Source organism: Rhinopithecus roxellana, chromosome 9 (genome assembly GCF_007565055.1).
Source record: "Rhinopithecus roxellana isolate Shanxi Qingling chromosome 9, ASM756505v1, whole genome shotgun sequence".
NCBI classification, from domain to species: Eukaryota; Metazoa; Chordata; class Mammalia; order Primates; family Cercopithecidae; genus Rhinopithecus; species Rhinopithecus roxellana.
In genome coordinates this window covers 93,226,167-93,250,171 of record NC_044557.1, presented here as the reverse complement: position 1 = coordinate 93,250,171, position 24,005 = coordinate 93,226,167, and the positions used below count along the sequence as shown (strand labels likewise).

The 24,005-nt window shown below is 45.4% G+C and overlaps 2 protein-coding genes across 6 annotated transcripts in view; one reads left to right on the top strand and one right to left on the bottom strand.

Moving 5' to 3' along the window:
* Positions 1-24,005, top strand: part of TG (thyroglobulin) — a 272,527-nt gene that overhangs the window by 164,825 nt on the left and 83,697 nt on the right. Inside the window, 1 exon segment of the mRNA XM_010380291.2 lies at positions 738-940. Within this exon segment, the coding sequence (XP_010378593.2) occupies positions 738-940 (203 nt within the window).
* SLA (Src like adaptor) overlaps positions 1-24,005 on the bottom strand; it is an 86,699-nt gene that overhangs the window by 13,832 nt on the left and 48,862 nt on the right. For 4 of the 5 annotated variants that reach the window (XM_010380288.2, XM_010380290.2, XM_030937573.1 and 1 more), the window contains 6 exons: positions 20,581-20,680; positions 19,671-19,757; positions 17,576-17,679; positions 14,741-14,872; positions 9,734-9,866; positions 6,469-8,493 (listed from right to left, as the gene is read on the bottom strand). In XM_010380288.2, coding sequence (XP_010378590.1) covers positions 8,280-8,493; positions 9,734-9,866; positions 14,741-14,872; positions 17,576-17,679; positions 19,671-19,757; positions 20,581-20,680 — 770 coding nt within the window. In that variant the 3' untranslated portion in view covers positions 6,469-8,279. Of the gene's footprint in view, positions 1-6,468; positions 8,494-9,733; positions 9,867-14,740; positions 14,873-17,575; positions 17,680-19,670; positions 19,758-20,580; positions 20,681-24,005 lie in introns of those variants that run through there. The other variant, XM_030937574.1, reaches the window with a different exon arrangement.

Here is a 24,005-nt window from a genome sequence, read left to right as displayed (position 1 = left end):
AAGTCTGATAAAGAGGACAAGTTAGTGGAGTAGTTTGACGAGGATCTACTGAATTCACAAGACAACCAGAAGTGTATGTAATGTCTCAAAAGCCTAAGGAGAAGAGCATGTTTTTGCTATACTTGTTTGTATCTAGATCATTTTATTTAAAAAAAAAAATAGTGCTGAGTTTTCAGGAAATGTTAATTGGATTCTATGAAAAAGGAAAGAGATCAATTCAGTTGCATGCTAATAAAGGCTTCAGATGATGAGGTGAGGGGATGGGTGGGATCCATAGCCCCAGCCTGGCCTGGCCATTGTCAGGGACAGCCACCTGCAATAGTCAAAGACATGGGACAGAGAGTTCATCTCCTTCCCACTGATTGGCCAAGCTAGTGGTGGACCTGAAGATATGCTGCCTCTAATCTGAGCAAGTCCCCTCAACTAATGACAGGGAAGCTGTGGCTCAGAGAGTTATAAGGACACGATCAAGGTCTCCTAGCTGGCAAAGGAGAGGTACAAAAACATGATCAAGTTCTCCTAGCTGGCTAGCATTCAGGCCTATGTGTGTCTGGTCTCAAGGCCCATGCTCCTCCACTGTTCCTCACTGTATTTGGAACCCACAGTCCCGACCTGTGAGGACAAGAGCCCAGAGCCCCTGGAGGGGCCACGTACGTTCCTGCCCTAGACAGCACCATGATTTTCAAATCCAAGTTTGCAAAGTCACAAAGGATAAAAGGCTTTCCTCTTTTCTGAAGGGTCCGGAGAGGTGAGTGGCAACTGGGGGCTGCTGGACCAGGTGGCGGCTCTGACCTGGGTGCAGACCCACATCCGAGGATTTGGCGGGGACCCTCGGCGCGTGTCCCTGGCAGCAGACCGTGCTGGGGCTGATGTGGCCAGCATCCACCTTCTCATGGCCAGTGCCACCAACTCCCGACTTTTCCGGAGAGCTGTGCTGATGGTAAGTGGTGTGTGTTCTACCTTCAGTCTTACTGCAGATATGGCTGGGGGAGGTGGTTCTCCTGTGCTTCAAAAGTCTAGTTGGTTTCAATTGCTTGGGTTTCCCTTGTCCTTTGTCCTGAGTGTGGATCCTGCTTGGAGTTTTTCATGTATTTGTGATTCCACAATGCTAACTTTTTCCCACTCATGTCTGAAGTGCTAAAAATTTTATATGGTAAAGTGTTTCTATTTCCTGAGAGTGGTTCATTAGGATTTAGTGATCTGAACCATCTATTATCTCTCTTGTCAATGAATGATGGCAAAGAAGAGAACTCACTGCTTGCAATTCTACTGAATGGTGTGAAGTGCCAACTATGTGAGGATGATGATGATGGTGATGAGGAGGAAGATGATGGTGGTAATGATGATGATGATGATGGTGATGATACAATGATGTTGAGGATGACAATAATTATAATGGAAAAAGTAACCTGGTTGGCCACTGCATACGCTCTGATATTTATTGATCTGTCATTGATTAGTTTCTAATTTTATGGCACATCCAATTTGTGCCAGATGTGCTGTGCGAGATGCTGGAAATGCCATGAAAAATTATACATAACCCAGTTCTTAGGAAGTTTGTCATTACTGGGGGTTGAGGGACAAATGCTTAAAGTAGATATTTATAAGACGATCTTAGGGCAGCCCAAAGAGAAGGCCCCAACCAAGCATAAGGGAAGGAGGGAGTTTGGATCAGCACATCCCTTGAGGGGAGTGTCTGAGCCAAATACTGAATGCTGGGTAGGCATTTACCTAGAGACAAAGTCCTGGCAACAGGGAAAGCTTGGAGGACAGAGCCCTGTGGGGTAGCAGTGTGGAGGCAGAGAGGAACCAGACCACCCTGAACAACTTGGGTTTTATCCTGAGTCCATGGGAAGCCATCGGAGTGGTTTTGATTATTTATTTGTTTGCTTGTTTGTTTGTTTTATTTTATTTTATTTTATTTTATTTTATTTTATTTTATTTTATTTTATTTTATTTTATTTTATGATTTTAAGCACTTTAAGTGTTCCATTCATTGGGATTAAGTACATTCTCAGTCTTGTGCAACCATTACTACTATCTATTGCCAGAAGAGAACCTCTGTATCCATCAACGCCCACATCTCCTCATTCTCTCAGCCCCTGGTAACCTCTACTCTACTTTCTGTCTCTATCCACTTGCCTGTAGTAGGTGCCTCATATTAGTGTAATCATGTAAGATTTGTCCTTATGTATCTGGTTTATTTCACTTAGCATAATGTCTTTAAGGTCCATCCATATTGGAGCAAGTGTCAGAATTTCTTTCCTTTTTATGGCTGCATAATATTCCACTGTGCAGAGGGACCACATTTTGTTTATCTACTCATCTGTTGATGGACATTTGAGTTCTACCTTTTGCCTATTGTGAACAGTGCTGCTGTGAACATGGGTGTGCCATCAAAGGCCTTTAAGCAGGAAGGAAACGTGCTTACAGCTGCCCTTCAGGACAACCTCTCTTAAAGCTGGCTGAAGGATGAATTTAAGAGGGGCAATGCTGGAGGTGGAGAAAGCAATTAGGATCCTGTAAAGTTAAGGAAAGATGGAGAACGACTAACTGCACCTCAGCCTTGCCCGACCTTTTAGGGATCCAAACTCTTGATCCTAGGAGGGTAGGAGAAGAGTCATTGTTTGGGCACAACTGATGCTAGATCAGCATTGTCACCATTGCCAACAGTAAGCTGTGTCACCTGCCATGCATCTCTCTCCATCAGCCACAGGAGCCTTTCATGTTCCTTGGAGTCCATGCTCTGTTCTGGCCCATACAGGCAGTTTCCTTTGCATGCAACAGTTTTTCCCCATCCCCCTCTTTGCCTTCTCTACTTTTTCTTTAGAGAAGCCTTCCTGACTTTTCAGCCTAGAACTGAGCCCTTTTTACATGGCTTGTGCTGCCTGTACGTCTCCTATGCAGCATTTACCAGGATTTTCAACGGTAAGTAATTGCTCTTAGTGCCAAAGCTGCTGCCTCACAAGACTGCAAGCTCCAGCCGAGCAGGGCCTGGGTGTACCTTGCTCTCCATGGGACCCCGAGCACCCCCACACAGCACATCTTAGAGTCCATGGATGTGCTGTAATTATTTGGGGGCAGCAATGAGCAGATGACTGGGGGAGGATTCAGCTGTTGCTCTCAGGGGCCCAGGGACCCACAGGATACACCAGCTCCCTCCCTTACACCCCTTTCTTGTGAGTCTTGTCCTTTGATTCCAATTTTCTGCAATCTGTCCCTCTGAAGTTGATCCATCTCAGTGGCAGGAGAATTGAGCACTAACATCTTTCAGTTCCTGGTGTTGAAAACAAACCATCCTGCGTTGAATTGATCCTGGAGAGATTTCTCCAGGGTCCTTTCAGAAACCAGACACTCATTAGGACCCAGGAGATGCCAAAAATACCTTCCAATGGGCTCAGAAAGCAGATTTTTCTTTTTGAGGGTTTAGGTGTTTGGGGAATTTCAAATACTAATCTGCTTTAACAAATGGCAGTGTATTTAAAAATAAACCCTTCCATCTGTTTTAGCCATTTGGAAGCAGCTTTTACAACTGCTTCCAGCAGTCCTTGGGATGCATGTGAAATTATTTGGAATTGAGAGAACTAAAATACTTCAATATATTAGCAGTTCTTAAATGTGTTCTTTATCAACAGATGTTTGGGGAAATGAATATGAGTTGGCAGTTTATTCTAGGATAAAATCTTAAGTCTCTCTGCAAATCTTGGGGCCAGAACTGTTGAAACATTGGTCAAGGGAAAGCCTGTGATGATAATGAAGAACCTGTATTCATTCAGCACATCTGAGACCGCAAAGCACTTTCGGTGTCTTATCTCACCGATTCCTTGACTGATTGGCATGGGGACTTTATTTTATTTTTCAATCTAGAGATAAGAAATCTGAGGTTCAGAGAGATTTAGTGACCTACCAAAGAACACACAGCAAGGAAGAAGTTGTGTTAAGGACTAGAACCTAAAGCCAAGTCCTGTGTTTCCCCACTCTGTGATGCTGCCTCTCCAGGAATTTGGGACTCTCTTGGGGTATCAAGGTGTAAGATAAAGAGCCAAAGCCTAAGATCAGATAGGCCTGCATGAAGATCCTAGTCTTGGAGAAAACACTTCACCTTGTATTCTTCACCTATCAGATTAAATCAGTGTGATGAATTCTGTTTCCCAAGGTCTCGAGATATTGTCAGGACTGATGGTTTGCAAAGTGTCCTGCACAACATAGGAACTCAAGAAATCAAGCTCCTCTTCCCTCTTCCTTTGCCAAGGGAAGGCAACTCCAGACAGAAGTATGTCCTAGGGTATTTCACCCGTTCTGGGACTGGGTTGGAGGATGAAGGATGACTTGTTCCAAACATGCATCCTGTGGCTCTGTCCCTGCACAGTCTTAAGACGAAAGTCATGTCCTCTGTGGTATGATTCATGAACCCAGAAAACATTTCCCTTGCTGTTCTATGACAGTGCCCCAAGTGTGCATTCCTCAGGGTGAACTCCTGGCCTCAGGAATCAGTCTCGAGCTAAATTTTCTGGTCTTGTTTTTTACTCCATTCCTGCATGAATCCTACTCTCCAGGCTCATTAACTATCACCCTTTTGAGGAAATGCCGTGCCTTCCTCCAGGCCTTTTGTCTCTGTTCTGTGTTCAGCATATCCAATATCCACCTGGAAAGTTCCTGCTGTCCTTCAGGACTCAGCTGAAGTGAAGCCTCCAAGCCTTTCCTCATCTCTTGAAATAGAAGGAAAGAATCTCACCTTAGTGAAAACACTTATATGTAGCAATTCTTAGGAACTGTGCCTTATTTTACATGCTTGTTATTTTTCTAACATCTCTCATTCCAATTCTACTATGACTAGGTGCTTGAAAACTTATATGAGTTTAATGCTTTTAGTGTTTCCTTAACACTTAGCACAGCAATGGTTCAGAGACAGTGCTGAGTTCCACTAAAGTGATGAGAGAGATGGTGGTTTGGGCCCAGAACACTGTTCTCTACTGTTTTTGCAGTATATCTCATAGTATGAGCATGCTGTGCTTGTCTATTCAGAATTCAGCAAGATATTCATAAGTTTTGATGCTTCTGTATATGTTTTAGAATAAGTTTATTGAGGTTTTATTCTAATATTTTTGCTGGGAGTTTGAGTGACATAGACTTGGTCATTAATTTCAGAAAAAAAATCTTCGTTGTAATGATGTTAAGCCTTGCATTCACGAATCAGGTAAACACTGTAACAGTGAATATAGTATTTTTGCCTTGTTAGGTCTTTCATGCAGTTTTGAACATTTTTTAATAAACGTTTTGTGAAATCATTGTGAGGTAAGTTCCCATACATACCGTCATCTGGTTGGTATTGTTGATGCTGTCTTCTTTTCTATTGTATTTTCCAGGTTGAAAATACTAGTGTTAGGAAATAAGTGGATTCAGCAATTTGCTGAGCTGTTTTGTCACGTCTAATGCTTTGCCTGTTGGTTTCTTTGGGTTTTCTATGAAGTTTCCTCATTATTCTGCAAATAATGGCAGGTTTATTTCTATACCTATTGAAGCAAAATGCTCAGTTGATATAAGAAGGAGACCCAGTACTAAAGCAGTTTAGTGGATAAATAAGTTCCTTTTTTTTTTTCTTTCTCTCTCTCTTATAACATCTGCCAAAGTGGGAAGTCCAGGTGTCTCTGGATCACTCAGGGCTCTGGTTTCTTCTGGATATTTCTCTGCTATTTCTTAAGGCCTTCCTCATCTGCATGGTTGAGTTTAGGCTGCCAGGGGTTCCAGATAGTAGGGAAGGGATGGAGAGGAAGGAGGACCACACCTGCCATCTTAGGGCTTTGCTGGCAAGGGGCACCATCCCTCTTCAGGTATGGTTACAAGCAGAACTGCATTTGATTTGCCTAGATCTTTACATGGCTGTTTGCTGCTCACCTTTCAGGCCTCAGCCCAAACATTGCCTCTGCTTGGAGGCCTTTCCTAAGCCTGGACCCGAAGGATGCCCTGCCTGCCGGGTGACTACTTAGAGCCTGCCCTCACCATCATTACCAAGCATCTTGTTTATTTATGATGTCAAACTCCATGATATCAGAGACCTCATCTGGTTTTCATTGCTACAGCCGCAATCCCTGAGCAGTGTCTATTTAGTAGGTGTCCAGAAATATCCGCAGAAAGAAATTCTTGAAAGAATGAATAGCGCAGCTATCACAAGTAATGTACAGAAAATCTGGGCGAGACGTTTTTGTAACAATCGTTCAGAATTTGGTCTTTCCTTCAATCCCTTAGACCCATCTTCAAGTTTCATGAGACACCCCCCAGAGTCATACACTCTGGTTTTTCTTAAGGCCACACCTAAAGAAGATGCTGAGCTGCTAACTGGCACCGGGTTTCTCTGGGTGATCTTTGCTCCTCTCTCTCTAGTTGTACATTTATTTGAGAATTTGAAACCCTCAGAGCTTCTGAATGAACCATCCATCCCCCTCAACCCAGAAACTCTCCCTATGTACTAAAGGTTAAATATTTATTAGGCTTATTTTAATCAGGAATAAATACATGATTTAGCAAAGTGTAATGCTTCCCACTTAGAAATCCCTCTGGGTGCTCCCCAAACATTCCAATCACATTCTTCACAATGGAAAACAATACATAAGAACATAAGATGCTGTGCAGACATCTGGAGTTCAGGGGGTCACCCTGCCTTATGTGGGAAGTCAATATCCACAGTGTTACATTCATTTCTCATATGTTGGCTGGTTCCTTTGAAATAGCCTTTTGGAATTGTTGGGGAAACCACAGATGTCTCCTTGTATAAACACACTGGAATCTATGATACAGAAAATCGTGTAACTGCACATACACATACCACTAGCACGATGAGCTCAGATGGACGGAATGCTTATGTGAGCAGACAGACAGGGAGAGATACTGCAAGCATGTTCCCCTCCTTCCCCAGGATCCCTTTGAAACTGAGAAACATGAGTCATAGATTCATCTGCAGCCCACTATTTTCCTAGCAGGATTTGGATGGCAGCTTCTCCTTCTCTGGCTATACATTGTGTTTTCTCCCTTGTCTCTTAAAATTATGCGTGACATCATTAATCCACTTGAACTCCCCATCTTTCCTGGAGTTCAGCATTTTTCCTCATATGGATGCCAGACCCTTCTTAGAATAAAGTACTGGGTGAATTAATTCTGTAGACTACATCCATTTCTAAAAAAAAAAAAAAAAAATCCAACTATTCTTACCTATCCGATCCAGCCAGCCCTTCCACTCTGAAGAGCAGCTGGAAAATGAGCTCCTGAGTGTCTCTCACCTGTCTCCAATTCCATCCTAAGCCATGAGCTGATTTCTCTTTTTACACATTTGTTTATACATTTTTTTTCCCTGTCTACACTGTGAACACCTCTGTTGGGGGTTGGGACTTAAGCATCTATCTTTTTTTGTTTTTTGTTTTTGGCTTGCCTGACACCTTACACGGGACTTAATGCAATGCCTATTCAGGCAATAAATGAATAGTTGATGCATTCATACAGACAAGAATCTCAGCATCTCAGAGAAGCTCTGTCTGCACTGCAAAGCCATGACTGCAGACATCAGGGAAGCTGGTGCAGTTCTAGGCTCGTCCCCTTGATTTCCCTGCCAGCAGCCCTCCTCTCATTCTTCTGGCCCTCTGCAGAATCAGGGGGGCCATCTGACTTCCACCCACATGGCTTTGGTGCAGGAGCAGGCCAAAGTATCTCCCAATTGAAGGCTAAGAAGTCCTTTGGGCTAATGTTTAGTGTCACGAAGTTCCTTTAAAAAGAGAGGAAATCATACCAGAGGTCCCTATGGATTGGGTAAAGTAGTTCCATTCAGGGCACCCATCTGCAAACCCAGACCTTCTGCCAGGCCACAGCTTTTGTTTCCTCTCCCTCTCAGGCTTGCCCATACAGAAGTGCTCTCCGATGACCTCAGAGTACTATCTGGACAGGTGCAGTTCCTTGGAGAACAGTCCTGGTGCACTTTCTTGTGCGAGGGGCTTTGTCCTTCCCACACACACAACGTGTGCATACATACATGCTGGGCTCCTCCAAGCATCGCCTGACATGTCATGATCCAATGTTTCGTGATGCCACAGCCCTGATCAGACACCAGGGAGGGGTTCCTTTGGTCACGATGTGGATAGAGAAGATGTGAATTTGAGTCTCCATGTGGCTTCTCTTGGCTTTTAAAATATGTGAGGTTCCTGGGGATCAGGGAACCTTGCTTTTTGCAAGATCCCAGACAATAGTTGGAACTTCTATTCCTTTTGGGCATGAACCATTGTGTCTGTTCTTGGCTAGTCCTCAAAGTAAGGTGGTGATGAGAAGAATGAGCTCTTTCTCTTGCTGCCACCATACATTAGGGAGACGCTTTTCTTCTTTCGATCAAAGGAGGTGTTGTCCTCACTGGTCAGGGACAGGTAAGAGGCTATGCTTTCTCGAAGGCCATAGCTGAAAAGGGATTCATCTACCCCAAGTGGGTTCTCTGTTCCCTCAGGGTTCTCATGCAGTCTGTTGGTCAGAAGAAAAGGGGGCAGAGAAAGGGAAAAAAGAGAGTCATAGAGAGAGAGGAGGGGATAAAGGGCAAGAAAATGAGAACAGCAGGAAAAGAAAAACATAAATCCTGGTGACTATTTCTCTAACTTATTATAATTTTTATTTATTTATTTTAAGATGGAGTCTCGCTCTGTTGCCCAGGCTGGAATGCAGTGGTGCAATCTCTGCTCACTGCAACCTCCGCCTCCCTGTCTCAAGTGTTTCTCCCACCTCAGCCTCCTGAGTAGCTGGGATTATAGGCATCTACCACCACACCCAGCTAATTTTTTGTATTTTGGGTAGAGACAGGGTTTCACCATGTTGGCCAGGCTGGTCTCAAACTCCTGACTTCAGATGATCTGCCCACTTTGGCTTCCGAAAGTGCTGGAGTTACAGGCATGAGCCACCATGCCTGGCCCTAACTTATTCTAATTATTACCCTTACCTAGTATTCTAACTACTCTAACTGCAATTATTCTAACCCATTATTTTAATTCTGGTTCTTACATTTGTGGGCCATGTGATCTTGTACAAATCACTTAACCCATCTGAACTGCTCTTTTCTTGGATGGCTGACACTTCCAACTGTAAATTTTAGTAAAAATTAATTTTTGTTATTTACAAGAAAGAGTAGTTTTCTTCATGTCTCGCATACTTTTGATCTCTGATTTTCTTCGATTTGCCAGTGGGATGTCTGGATTGATACTGAATTATTAAGATAACCCACAAATCCCAAACTACAGATATCCTTTAAAATTCCCGGGTTGACAACGGAATAAACAGAACAAATCCACGAAATTTTTTTTTATCTTAGAAAAAACAAAGAAGTCACTGTAGGATTCTGCTGATGTGTTTAAACTTTGTGAGTGGATTTTAAATAATATTAAATTTACACAGGATGTGTTAGTTTCTAGTATCCCAACAATCAGAAAAAGAAAAGTGGTATATTTCAGCTAGAATGTATACTGCTAGCATAGAATAAGGACTCAGTAAATGTTTGCAGAAACACGGGGAGCTGCCACACACATCGTGAGGCCTGAGGCTGCCCCTGCACCCAGGGATTCCTTTGGTCTACACTTGTGTGGGGTGCTCACCCCCTAGTTTCAGCAGGGCTGGCTGACCCTGGCCATGGTTTTCATGTACTAGGCATACATACTGTTTTGTGCTCACATGTTCACGGAGCACTTGCATGCGCGCGCACACACACCATACTCACCTGGACATTCTCCTCCAGTCCACGGTCTTCTGACGCAAGGTGACAGGTGAGTTGGAGGCCCTCACTGCTGGGGCAGCTGTGCTTTGTGTCAGGCAGGGTGTGGTGAGCACACAGCACAGGCCATCAGCCACCTCTGAGGAGGAAGCAGACAGCCGGTCAGGGACCCTGGATATGCCTCAGCCAGGGTGGGGTTCGGGCCTCAGACACCCACTAGTGCAGCTCCCTCGCTGTTGCCATGGGGAACTGGACCTGAGATTTCAAAGGGGCATGGTAGGTAGTGGCAGTGCTGAAAGCCATGTGCCCAACTGTTTTGAGAAATGTAAGCATGCCCTGGTATCCTCTGCACTTAGCCAGGCACGAGCAGAGAGAGAGGTTTAAGATCCAGTATCAACCAGGCTTGAGTTTGAATTTTAGCTTTACCCCATAGTAAATTACCAAGAACTTCTCTGAGCTTTCCTTTCCTCAACTGCAGAATGAAAGAAATGAGGGAACAAGTGAGTGCCTGCAGAGGCTGCAGCCTTCCAGGGTTTCCTATGGAGGCCCAATCCATTGACCTCACAGGGTGTGAGAATGGGGCTGAGTACAACACTGATCCCCACAATTGTGCATTTAGAATGGCACAGGTGGACTAAATTTATCTTTAGGAGGGAAGATAAAAGAAACAATGAAAGAAGGAAGGAAAGGAGGGAGGGAGCAGAGGAGTGAAAGAGGGCGAGGAGGAAAAGCAAAGGTGAGAGGGAGAAGGAGGAAGAGGAGGAGGTGAAAATAGCACAAAAAGTAGAAGACACAGGAAGGGAGGGAAGAGAAAACAAAGATAAAGAGGGCAAAGACAGAATGCAGACAAAGAAAGAATGAAAATAATCTTTCACTCTAGAGGCTCACGCACAAAAAGAATAAAAATTAAATAAACCTGTTTCTTTTTTCCCTTGGTGAAAATCTCTGTGTAAAACGTCTGACTCTCAGGGTCCCCCGTCTTTCCAGGTACATTACAGTGTAGCTTCTTTCTCTTGGAAGGCTTCTCCCTAGCCCATGTTATCATGAGAAAGACTTGATTCTGCTGTACTCAGCCATCTTAGAGATAAAGGAAATTCTGTGTAGTCTTGTTCAGGCTGAAAACCCCAGTGCTTCTCCTGTGCCCCAGGGGGAGATGATGTGGCCAAGGGGGTGAGGTGCCACTGGCCTCCAGCAGGACTAAGCCACCTCTGGCCTCAGAGCCAATCCACCACCAGGTTTTAGAAAGCACATCACCCCTCTGACAGGCCCCACTTCCCATCTGATTTATGGAGTGCTCTCTGGGGCATCCTTGCCAAAGAACGAAAGGAATTTGTAGCAGAAGAAGCACACTCAGCCTGTCACAGGGCAGGCAAGCCAGGAAGACCTTGTTTCATGGTTTTCAGTCTGACTTCAACTGTGAACTCCAATGTCCACCCACACAGGTGCCCTTGGAGAAATGGGAGGTGAGACCATGAATTTAGAGGGAGATTTAATTGGATGGGAATCTAAAATAATGACCTGTCATGGGTTGGAAATGGAAACGACCTCCCAGGTTATGAGGCGAGGAAGATGAAGTCAGATGCAGAGGCTGGAGAGATCAGCTACAGTGTGCAGCACAGGCAGGGGACACTCCGTGAGTGTCCTTCCTTAGACAGGTTAATACTCAGCGTGAAAAATACATGTTGACAAAGAGCAAAAGAACCACCACTCATAAGCATATAACATGAGCCCAGCACTGAGCTAGCCTCGGCCCCTGGATCTCATTGAGGCCTTGATCAACTTGTGTGGTCAGTATTGTTTTTTATTTTATTTTATTTTATTTTTTTACAGACGGAGTCTTGCTCTGTCGCCAGGCTGGAGTGCAATGGTGCAATCTTGGCTCATTGCAACCTCTGCCTCCCACATTCAAGCGATTCTCCTGCCTCAGCCTCCCAAGTAGCTGGGATTACAGGCACATGCCACCACGCCTGGCTAACTTTTTGTATTTTTAGTAGAGACGGGGTTTCACCACATTGGCCAGGATGGTTTCAATCTCCTGACCTTGTGATCCACCCACCTGGGCCTCCCAAAGTGCTGAGATTACAGGCGTGAGCCACCATGCCCGGCCATCAGTGTTTTTATACCCATTTTGGGGAGGGAAAAACTGAGCATCCCAAGGTGAAGTAACTTACTCAGGGCCATAGAAATGTGACCAAAATCAATCTTATTGACTCATTCTAAAAGCAACTCATTGCCTCTTAAATAGAGAAGAAAGACATCCTCCAGCTGTCCCTTGGGTTCAGACACGCTGGTCTATTTCACCCATGTCTACATGGTTCATCACAATGCACATTCCTCTGCACCTTTAGGGTCCAACACCTCATTCAAGGGTTCCTAGACCCTTAAGGTCCCCAGCCCTTGATTTTCCCAGCCATATTTTAGAATTCATTTATGCCCCACGCACTCTGTTCTCCCAGTAACCACCATGCATGGTGTACTTTAGGTGCCACATTTTTCACATGTATCTTTTTTTTTTTTTTTCAATTGGACTAGCAGCAATCCTGTGAAGATTATTACATTTTAATCCCCATGTTGCAAATGAAAAAACTGATCCTCTAAGATGCCAAGTAATTTGCCTAAAGGCATATGATAAAAATTATAAGCAACCTGTTGTTAGATGTCTATTCAAACCCCTGGTGCACAATTCCTCTCATTCTGTGTCTTTTTTTTTTTTTTTTGTGAGACAGAATCTTGCTCTGTTGCCCAGGCTAAAGTGCAGTGGTGCAATCTCGGCTCACTGCAGCCTCTGCCTCCCAGGTTCAAGCGATTTTCCTGCCTCAGCCTTCCGAATAGTTGGGATTACAGGTGCCTGCCACCACACCTGGCTAATTTTTGTATTTTTAGTAGAGACGGGGTTTCACCATGTTGGTCAGACTAGCCTCAAACTCCTGACCTCGGGCGATCTGCCCACCTCAGCCTCCCAAAGTGCTGGAATTACAGGCGTGAGCCACTGTGCCCAGCTCATGTCTTTAGAATGAATCCAGTGGAGATAAAAGTGGCCGTGTGGCTTCCACTTGGGGATTCTCAATGGGGCATAGGAAGCACTTCAGGTTTTTACACCTTTTCAGTTATTCACAGAGGTGAACAGATGACTGTAATCCACTGAGTGGTTCAATGACCAGGAACATACCACGGGAAGGCGCCAGTGCTGCACTGGGGTTAGATAGTCCCCACGGTCAAGCAGCGGCAGATAGATTTGGGTAGCCTGGTAGCCTCATGGCCTCATGGTCCCTAGAAGCTTTGCTAGGACAGCATCCTTCTCATGTTTGCTTTTGTCTATGCAAAACTTATGGTCTCCACACCCCCTCCGATGGTTGTTATTAAAAGTCAAATACCACAACCAACCTTTTCTTACAACCAATATAAGTTGACTGTTTCCAGGACTCCCTTCCTCTTTCGGTTTTACCTGGCTGCTCAGTTTTCAGATATCACAAGTAATATGTGTTATTTGTTTTGCATCTGCTCTGTGGTGGGCTATGCTGAACACGCTACATGAACGAGCGTGTTTAATATTTATTCAGTCACCTGCTAGGAGCCTGTATTCACTCACCTCCCATAAATGGGGACCCCAGGTTCTGAGGGGTGGCTGACTTTGCCCAAGGCCTCACAAGGTACAGATCTGAGCTTGGACCTCCCTCTCCTGAGCAGCCATTTCTGCTTCATGCCCTGCTGCTTCTCATGGGCCAGCTGTGATAACCAAAGTCCTGTGGACCTATTTCTACTTGAAATGCACTTTGCTTGCTCAGTTCAAGACCACATACACAAGAGAATGCCAACAAAGTTGCCCCAAGCATGTGAGGTCAAGCATCCTGAACCCAGAAGGGGGAAGATGCTGTCAAAGCAAAAGCAACTTCTTCCTTTCCTCCATGCAATATGCGAGTAAGTGGGGAGGACGCTGATGTTCCGCTGGGTAAAAGTGGCTGGTATTTAATGGGAGCTCGTGGTTATGGGCCAGGCACCCTCCCCACTTTCCATGAACTGACTCTGTGGACCTTCATGGTGTCCTTGGGAGGGGGAACTATTCGTGTCTGCCTGGCACAGATGAAGAAAGTGAGACACAAACAGCCAGCCTCAGGCTGCCCAGCTAACACTGAGTGGATCTGGGATAGAAACAGAGCTTCCAGAGCTACTTTTAGGAAATTTAGCATTTAGCCAACTGTTCACAGTTTCTCCCTTTTCTGTAGGGTAAAGTTCTGACTCCTGAGCTGATGTTTGGGCCTTTCACAGTGTAACTCAACTTTCTCTCTCTGGCAGTATCCTACACTCTTCCAGCCACCAACACCACATGATGCTTCCTTTATCTCAGTGGAGGCTCCCCGTCTTATCAGCCTGGGAGAATTCAGACCTCTCTCCTGGGACTGTGATGGGCACAAAAATGAGTTAAATGTAATTCCTAGTCTTTAGGAACCTGTTGAGGAACACAGCCTAGCACACAATTAACCAGGCCATGCGGGAGCATGATCGGAATGCTGGGAAAGAAACCCTTGGCATGCTCTGAGCACAGTGAAGACAGGCAGCCACTGCTAACTCCTACAGCTTCATCGCAGAGGCGATTCATGTTGGCCTTGAAGGCCAATGAGGATTTTGACAAGCAGAAAAGGGAGAATGAGTGATACTCTAGAGCAGAGCCCCAGAGGCTTGAATACGTATGGCCCTCTTAAGGATGTGCAAGCTGGTTGCAGTTGTGAATCTAGGCACACCCTAACTTGTTTAATGCACAGGTCAAGAGAGGGCAAATTTGAGATTAGCTGCATTTTGCTTATTAAGGCAGCATACGCAAGCAATCTGTTTCAGTCTGAAATTTACAGTCTGAATTAACAAGAGAGCATATCATGAAGGCAGCATGGGCAGAAAGCAAGAGTAAATCACTGCATTTATTGGTGACTCCTCTGCATTCTAGACAGATAGCGCCGCAGAGCAATTAGCTAAGAGGGGTTCCACCATCACAGTCGCTCCAGATTAAATGTCTCTTACCAGAATAGTGGTTCACCAGGTCCTCCAGGCACTGGAAGGTGAGCCTCGGGGAAATGTAGTACCAGTTGTTGGGCAGGCGGAAAATGCGGTAATGCTTTACCTGCCTGTGTCTCACCGACAGTGAGTAAAACCCTGCAGGAGGTGGAGAAAAAGTCAGTGGGTTCCACCTGTCCTCACCCCAAGGCACCCAGCTAACCAGCCCACCACCACTGAGGTAGGGATACCTGCCCACCCTTGGGATACAACAGTGATGCTAGGACGCAGCCCTTCCCTCCACTAGACCCTTCTCTGTTTAAATGTTGCTTCCTGTTAGAGACTGCAGGAGTGTATTATTGTGTCAAAGCAGATGTGTTCATCATATGGTCCTTACAGGTTTTTAGGAACACAGGTTTCATCCTCTTGGCTTTTTTTTTTTTTTTTTTTTTTGAGTCTGGGTCTTGCTCTGTCACCCAGACTGGAGTGTAGTGGCGCGATCTCAGCTCACTGCAACCTTCATCTCCTGGGCTCAAGGGATCCTCCCACCTCAGTGTCTGGAGTAGCTGGGACTACAGGCATGCGCCACTATGCCCGGCTAATTTTTGTATTTTTTATAGAGATGGGGTTTTGCTACATTGCCCAGGCTGGTCTTGAACTCCTGGACTCAAGTGATCCACCCACCTCGGCCTCCCAGAGTGCTGGGATTACAGGCCTGAGCTACCGTGCCCGGCCTCGTCCTCTTTGCTTTTTGAGGCAAACACATTGGGGTGCTTCCACATCCTAAGGCCGAACGGAATGATTGTAATGTGGTTGCAACCTGGAGCTCCAGGGTCCGTGGTGGTTTCTGACTCCTTCCCGAGTACACTCCAAGATGTCATCCCTACTGTTTTTCAGCCCCTGTCCCACCAGTGTTGCCACAGCACACATTTGAACAGGTCCTTGCAGTTATGCCCCCTCTTTTTTTGTCTGTACTCTCTCTGACTTATGCTTAGTCTTCTCTGCAATTTGGAGCAGTTGAGTCATCTTTCTGGGTATCCATAAGAACCACGTGAAAGGCGGGTTTTTGCTCTTTGAGTCTCGTTAGAGCAATGGCTTGCTATGGGTTGGTAAGAGTAGAACCACGGGCATATGCCTCAATTTCCCCAAGTGCAAAATGAGAGAATTGGATGTAGGCCATGTTTCAGGGTCCTCTCTTGCTCTATCTTCTGGGGTTCCAGGAGTAGAAAACACCCAAGAGACAGAGGAGAAAGGGAGCTGATTGATTCTTTGCTATCTCTGCTGGGCAGGGCTAAGCAATGGCCAAGAAATCTGTTAATTCTCAGAAAGATCATAGGAGGTATTGCCCCCAATTATTTTAAAGATGGGAAAACAGAGGTCTAGAGCGCCTATGAGATATGGCCAGAGGCATGGGGCTTGGGAATGCCACCCCGGGGTGTGAACCTGATCCTCAGCACATCCCCCACAGTGCTCCAGGCCTGCCATGAGTCAACCCAGCGTGAGCCTTCCCGTAAGGTCAGCGGAACTGGGACTGTGGTAAGCAGACCGAGGGTAGCAAGTAAAACATTGTCAGAACTTTGCATACCCAAGGTGGGCCTGCCACACCCACCCAGCTCCAGCAGGATGGCACATCTGCCTGATGACATCTTTATTTTTAGATGAGCTGCGGCACCCACCCTGGGTTCTTCCTCCATTTGGCCAGGCCAGTTTAGAAGTTTCTTTCTGAGTCGGGGCATCCTGCCTCCGGGGACCTCTAGGACAGGCACAGGATGTTTTGCTTTTGCATTGATCTTTCTGTCCCCCAGCATGTTTGGGTTTTTTAGAGAAAAGTTGATCTTGGATTTTTTTTAATCCTGTATATGTGGTCCCTGCTTTCTGAAAGCAAGGCTGATGCCCATTTTGGTGAAGGGCTCTAGCACCAGGTAGCTTTGGCACTTATTAGGTGCATGGAAAGTACTCTCAGTGTGTTTTCTCTTATTTGATACCAAATGTACAAGAAGCAAGCCAAGAACTTGAAGATACCTTCTGAATTTTAAAAAAGCTATTATTATTATTTAGTCTGGGAAAATCCTAGCTGTGAAGTATTTGGGAATAAACACGGTACTCTCCTACTGTAAATCTCATGGTCTAGATTGGGGGCCGAGGCTTAGAGAGAGAGAAGTGGTAACTTAGTAATTTGTAAGGCTAAAATTGGAACTTGGGACCCTTGCTTTGAATCGTGACAAAGAGCTCACTCTATTTATGTTTTTACTGGGGTACTTAATGCATATGATGCAAGGAAATTGTAATGCTAGAGAGGATGGTGACTGTGTGAGAGAACACGTCTGATTCTCTGAGCTGTCTGACTTAGTTACAGAGCACAGAAGAAACTGACATCAGGACTCTCTGTGCAGCAAGAGCAACACAAACATTATTACATTTGAATTTCACTACAACCTTACAAGGGAGGGGTGTTCTCTCCATTTCACAGATGAGAACACTGAGCTCAGACAAATCAGTCACAGAGCTTGACAGCACAGCCCAGGCTTGTACCGAAGGCTATGTTCTATCTGCCCAGCATGCTGCCTACACACTGCGTTCAGTTTTGTTCTCAGTTGCTGGAAAAATTTCCAGCAGGAGTCATCAGGCCTGATGTTGGCCAGGCCCGTGGCCGTGCCCAGCCGGCTCCCCACTGCCTGTCTCTAGTCTCCTTGCTTCTCCACTGGCCTCCCCAGCAGTGTGTGGGCTGCAGGGAGCTTAACTACATCGGATCGATTTGCATGGACGTAGGAGGAAGGAAAATGAAGCCGTGTAATGAGTCAGCCGGGAACAAAACATGCTTGTCTGCCCCAGACGGGGAAAGATGAGTTGGGGGCCACTCACCTTTCTTGGTCTCACTCTCCCTGATCATGAAGGAGCCGACCTTTGTGTCTGGCAGCTGCAGCAGCTCCTCTGCCTTGTCTCTGCCCAGACCCTCAAACAGCCAGCTGGAAAGGAGGAAGACAGCCATTAGGATCTGGAACAAGCCCTCCCCCAGGAAAGGCGGGAATGGGCCTCCCACCATACTAAGCACTTGAAACCTAATCCTCATCTCCACCCACTAAGACAGGTAGCATCATCTCTCTTTCACAGACAAGAATCCTAAGGGTTCCAGTGATTAAGTAATTTGCTCAAGATACCATGTCAGCAGTTGATAGAGTTAAAATTAGAGTGCATTTTTCTGGGACATCCAATTCCATAACCACCATACTTCACTGCTGCTCTTCCTTTTATTTGTGTGTGTGTGTGTGTGTGTGTGTGTGTGTGTGTGTGTTTAATGGAGTCCTGCTCTGTCACCCAGGCTAGAGAACAGTGGCGTGATCTTGGCTCACTGCATCCTCCACCTTCCAGGTTCAAGTGATTCTCCTGCCTCAGCCTCCCAAGTAGCTGGGATTATAGGCATGCACCACCACATCTGGCTACTTTTTGTATTTTTAGTAGAAATGGGGATTCACCATGTTGGCTGGGCTGGTCTTGAACTCTTGACCTCAAGCCATCTACCCACCTCAGACTTCCAAAGTGCTGGGATTATAGGCGTGAGCCACCGTGCCCAGCCCTGCTCTTCCTATTCGATATGTTAAGGGATGTGATCACCTCTGTTAGATTGGTAGCCTCATAAGGTCATAATTATGTCACTCCTCCTGGTTCTTCACCACCCCCAGCTCCCACCAGCTGCAGCCCCACACCTTCAGCATGAAGGCGTTGATGCATGCTTGCTAATGAATGAATAGCTCCAGGGCAAGCAGTTGATGTAGAAGAGTCATGTGATTCCCATCTCTTTCAGAATGTGACTCGCATGGCAGCTCCTGCTCCACTTTTGTTCACCTTCATCATCCTAAGCATGGAAATGGCATCTGGTATTCACAGTTTTAAGATCATGAATACTAAAATTAAACTCGCAGAATTCCAGTCTTCAAAGGATTCAGGTGGTTATCTCTGTTTTGCAAGATGAGCATGTGGCACGTAGAGTCCTCCTCTGGACATGAAGAAGTAACTTAGTGTTTATCAATGGATGCCTCTTTTCTTTTCCATTTCTAATATGCTGTGTATTTCTTTGCCAACTTCTGGCCTCGGTAACTTGACAGATGAGGATAACGTAACTCCAGGAGGTGAAGCGACTTTTCCAAGACCCTCACATGGAAGGAGGGAAGCCAAGATTTGTGCCTAGGTGTGCAGGACTCCAAAGCTACCCAGGAGGCTGCAGCGGCCTTACAGGCACAACTACAGGAGAAAGCAGGGTGCTTATTTTCTCATCGGTTGAGCCTAGTTTTCTAAGATTTATCTTGTTCATCTTACCCATTTTTCAAGGAAGGCACATAAGCATTTTTGGCAGTAAGGATTCTGTGTGTTTCTGGATAGGTATTTGATTAGAATATAGCTAATATTTATCGAGTGCTTACTATAATGCTTGGCATTGCTCCAAGAACTATACATGTATCATTATATCTTACTCTCCTAACAACCCTACATTTTGATAATATTGTCATATATTATTATCCCTGTCGTTCTATGCTATGATCTCTACTTGACAGGTGAGGGAAGGGAACTGATGCATAAAAAGCTTGTTCACTGGCACACAGCCAGTAAGTGACAGAGGCATGATTTGAACCTAGATACGCTGACTTCTAGTCTCTGCACTGTGCTATGCCCTCCAATAACATTTCCCAGCTGTTTACCACTCTGTGCCAGGAAGACCATGTTAGAGCTGAAAGGTCCAACTTCCTTCATTTTACTGAGGGAGAAGTTGAGTCCCAGAGAGCAGAAGAGATAAATTAGCTCAAGGTTGCTCCTTTCCTTATTGACTGGGTTGGGAGCAGGAATATCTCTTCTTGACCCAGTGCCTTCCTTTCCACTATGAATGCTGGAAACTTTGTTCCACCTTATGAGTCAGCAGCATAAGCATCATGCTTAACTGATGCCATTTGAGAAATGTACTCACCCATGGTAAACTCTGGCCACACATATTCCAGGGATGTAACTCTCTCGACCAGTGCTAAGAGAAATCGCTTTCCACCAGCCCCCTTCACTGTGAGTACAAGAACAGAGAACACAGAGATAGGTAAATAGCAAAACCAAAGGATGAATGAACAGAGTAATCAGATTTAACCCAGGACAGGTTGGAACATTCCTCTTTTAAGATCTGTCACTGGCCACATTAACCCAAATTCCGTCATCTGAAAATCTACTTTTTAAAGTATATGTGTCCAGTGGATAGCCCTCCATTGCAAGCCAACTGGGAAACCCTCCCGTGTGCTCGAAATAGCTGCTTTTCAGGGTTTAGCAGTTAATGTTCCCAACTGTTGGAGGCTTTTAAAAAATAAATCTTTACTATATTGATTTATACTCTGCAGTATAACCAAATATAGTTTCAATTATCTGCATCAATGAAGATCTAAATAAAAGGGGCTCAGAACTCCTGTCATGTTCTATAGCCCATATTGAATCAGACTGCAGAGGTAAGAGGAGAGAAGGCAAATATTTTAGGTTTCTCATCCAAAGGATTTCCAGACCCCGGGGCTGCCTTCCCAGTCTTCATTCCTACATAGCATCAACACTGCACATGTGGTGGGAGATGAGAAGAATATGAGAAGAGGTTGGATCATAAAGGATCTCAAAAGTCAAGTTAAGGAATTTAAATTTGATCTACCAGGCAGTGGAGAGCTATGGAAGGTTCTAGAGCACTGGCCACATTAAAGAGGAGGGTTGCAGTATGGGTCAAATTTCTCACCTCGTAATGGGACCAGGACTCATGTGGACCTACACCACTCTAGCTAAAAATCAAATACTTTTCACCCAAACCAAGTTTATCCTGTTTTGAAGATTGCACAAGTTTTGAAGAGCTGACTCACTCAGAAATCACACGCAGTTTCTCCCCTCGGCGGAATATCGGGGGACTGATGTCAGGAGATGGGTAGTCACTCAGCACGGCAAGGAAGTCGCTCTCAAGTCCTGGGGAAACAAAGGCAAGGGGGAAGGGGGCAGGTTGTTTTTTATTCACAAGGAGCTTAAAGGTAGCCTTGGGAGGGAGGGTATGAAGATGAGATTTTCCAGCAGGAGATACCTTTCTTGTTTTGAACCACCAATTTACAACAAGGTCCTCTCTTCAGAGATGGCCCTGCAGGGTGTGCGTAGGAGCCCTGAGGATCAGTGACATACTCCTATTCTTAAGCCTTCCTTGGCCCTAATGTTCCCATCTGAGAAATGGAATCCAGAGGCTGTGAGATGAGTCACAGGGGCTGGCTTCAGGCCCTGTTCTGAGTCTATTAGCCTCATTCTCTCCGTCTTTAAAATGGGACTAATAATACCTCATTCCAGGGTCCTTAGGAGAGGAGATGAGAGTATGTTACACCACATACATTCACCTAAGTTGCTATAAAAACACCCCTTCTCATTACCAAAGCCTCGGGTGTCCACTCTGGGACCCAGAGTTGTTATGTCTATGACATTTTCGGGGAAGGGGTGTCAGGAAAAATGAGTTCTGAGGACCCATTAGGACCATGAGGCAGTAACTCTGAGGTTAAAGAAAATACTTATTTCTTGCAGAACATAAGGCCCCATGCTGGGCATTTATTTAATAGGGACATTTGTTGAGGGTGGGGGTGGCAGAAGAAAAATTTAGTACTTTTCCTGATAGTGTATTGAAAGGAATTCTGATGAAGTTTTGAGAAGGAAAGAGGGCTGTCTGGTTCCTGACCGTAGAGGAGAGACAGTGATTTTGCTTTTTGACACTAAGCGATACATCTGCTTCTATCCTTAGTGATTTGACGTAATTCAGATGCATTAGATGCAGGGTAATATTTGGATACATTTTGGGGGGAAATAATAAGACGTCTTCCATATCAGCAAATGCAGTTATTATTTGCTATGACTTTCATCACTCCACCTGCTGGCTGGGACTTTGAACTTAAAATTCTGGGTAACATCAGCTGTTCATTCATTCGGCAGCTACTTACTGAGCACTGTCGTGAGTCAGCATAGGTGAGCAAAGCAAGCCCATTCTTGCTGCTCTCATGGAGCTCACATTCTACAGGATACATAAATCGTCATGGGAGGAACGGTTCCCTGGTTCGCTCACCCCAAGAAGATCTGGAGAAATCCCAGCACTCAGGCTTGTGGGCTCCGTGGCCCAAACAAGCCACTTTCTAGGATCCACGTACCTCCAGATCCTGCCTCTTACACTCATATGTCTTGCAGCCTCTAAGTCATAAGCCTCTTGGGCAGACTAAGTCTAAAGAGAGATTAAATAGTAGAATCAGTAGAAAGATGAGTGAGGTTTTGAGTGAAGGTTATGCTTATCAATTGATAAATGAATTAGAAGCCAGTAATCATGGTGGAACAGTGCAGTCGAATGTATTGTTGATTTGGGGAAGCTGAGTCACTGACAATAAGCCATGTAAAAGCAAGAGTTTCTGGATGTGAGACAGAAACCAAAAGTGTTATTTAGTGGCTTTCTAAGTCTTGGAAAGGGATCAGGGCTTTTGAGAAACAATTGTGTCGGGATGTAAAAGGGCTGGCCCAGCCAGATCGCTGATCTGTCCTGCTGCAGATCTTCCCCAAGCCTGTGGGGGCAGCTCCCTCACATTCTGCTTTGCTGAATTCAAAAAAGGGATTCTTCCCTGTGTCGCTTTGACTTCACCCCAGTAAGTAGAGGCAGCATTACAGTTGTGTTAAGTTTGAAGCCAGAAGTCCCAAGGTCTCACAAAGGGCAAGTTCACGTTCGGTGGGGCATAAAGCTTATGCAAATTTGGCAGTCCTCTTTGAGAAAAAAAATACACAATTGCAAGTACAAAATGAGGGACAGACCCCAGGAAGGTGCTGTACCAACAAGGGGGTCTCAGGCATATGATTTGTTTGACTTCCTGGCAAATCTGCCCAGAAGCTGAGGCTGACTTTGCCACTCACTGAGTGGAACGCCTCCTTCTCCTCTTGGGCCTGAGTTTCCTAGTCTGGAAAATGAGAGGTTGAAAAGCACCTTCAAGATGGAAATCCATCTTCCTGGACTAATGGCTGCCACATATGAAAGGGCTGTATATTACTGTGGTACTCTGCTGCCTTGGCTACATGTGATGGGCCTTTCTCCAACTTGCCAGGTGCCCTGGTTCTCAGAGCCTCCGGATAGGCTGTTCCCTCTGCCTGGAACACACCCTGCTCTTCCCTCCCTCACCCCTCCCACCTGTGTCAACTCTAAACTCACCTCTGCAGAGACTCCTGGGGAGGCCCAGCCTTCCTGCTGTACTAATTCTTCCTCTTGGCCCCTAAGATTTTCCTCTGAAGCGGTTACCCCAGGTTGCATTTTCCCATGTCTGTGACTGTCAGGGGAATGCCCATCTCTCCCCACCCCTGGCTGTGAGTTCCAGGAGGGCAGAATACTGGTGTCTTCTGTGTCTGTAACCTGTGCCACACCTGTTTTACAAAGGATGCTCAAAGCAGCCTTACTGAATGTGCAGAGCGGTCCCTGTGCTGCAGTGCCCCTTAAATACAGCTGTCAAGCTGCAGTTTTAAAGCAGATCCAGGCAGAAGGAAACCTGATTTGTGGGAGGCAGCTGGGTAGGTGGCCATTGTGGAACCAGCCCCTTGTGAAAAACATGTTGAAATGGAGAGGCACAGAGTGTGTCCTCTGTGACAATAACAGAACCTTGAGGTAGATGGTGTGTCTACAGAGGGGTTTGAGGTTTAATGTCAAATTCAAGGTTAAGACTGTGGAACAGAACAATTGTCTTTCCTAACATTAAAAACAAAAACCAACAGAAACAAAAACAAAAGCAAAATCCCATTATAAAAACCACCGTTCCAATGAGGGAAAGGGAGGCATAAAGGGTTGGAGAGTTTCAATTTCACAATAACAAAGTTAAGTTTCCTGTGGAATTTCCATAATAGTGATGTTTTGATAGCTATGGCACTTAAACATCACTGAGGAAACTTTGCATCTGGGCTCTTGCTTAAGGGTCAGATAACCTGTGTCTGATCCTTTGCAAGAGATTTCACCTCTCTTTATCATCACCATTAGCCAAACGGGACAGAGTCACTGGGAAGGTATTACAGTTTGGCTTGTACTTCTGTGGGGCAGGGTGGCCATTCTAAGCAAGGCCTGGTGCCAGGATTCCTTCAAAGTCTTCCCTGAGCTTTGGTTGCTACAGAAAAATAAATGCAATGTAGGAAATTTAAGTTTGTTGGTAAAGGTGAAACATATTATCATCTACTCCCAGAACTCCTTAGCTTTAGGGAGAGCTCAGCGTTTGTTTGAATTCAAGCAGAGATAAATGAGTGAGGCAGA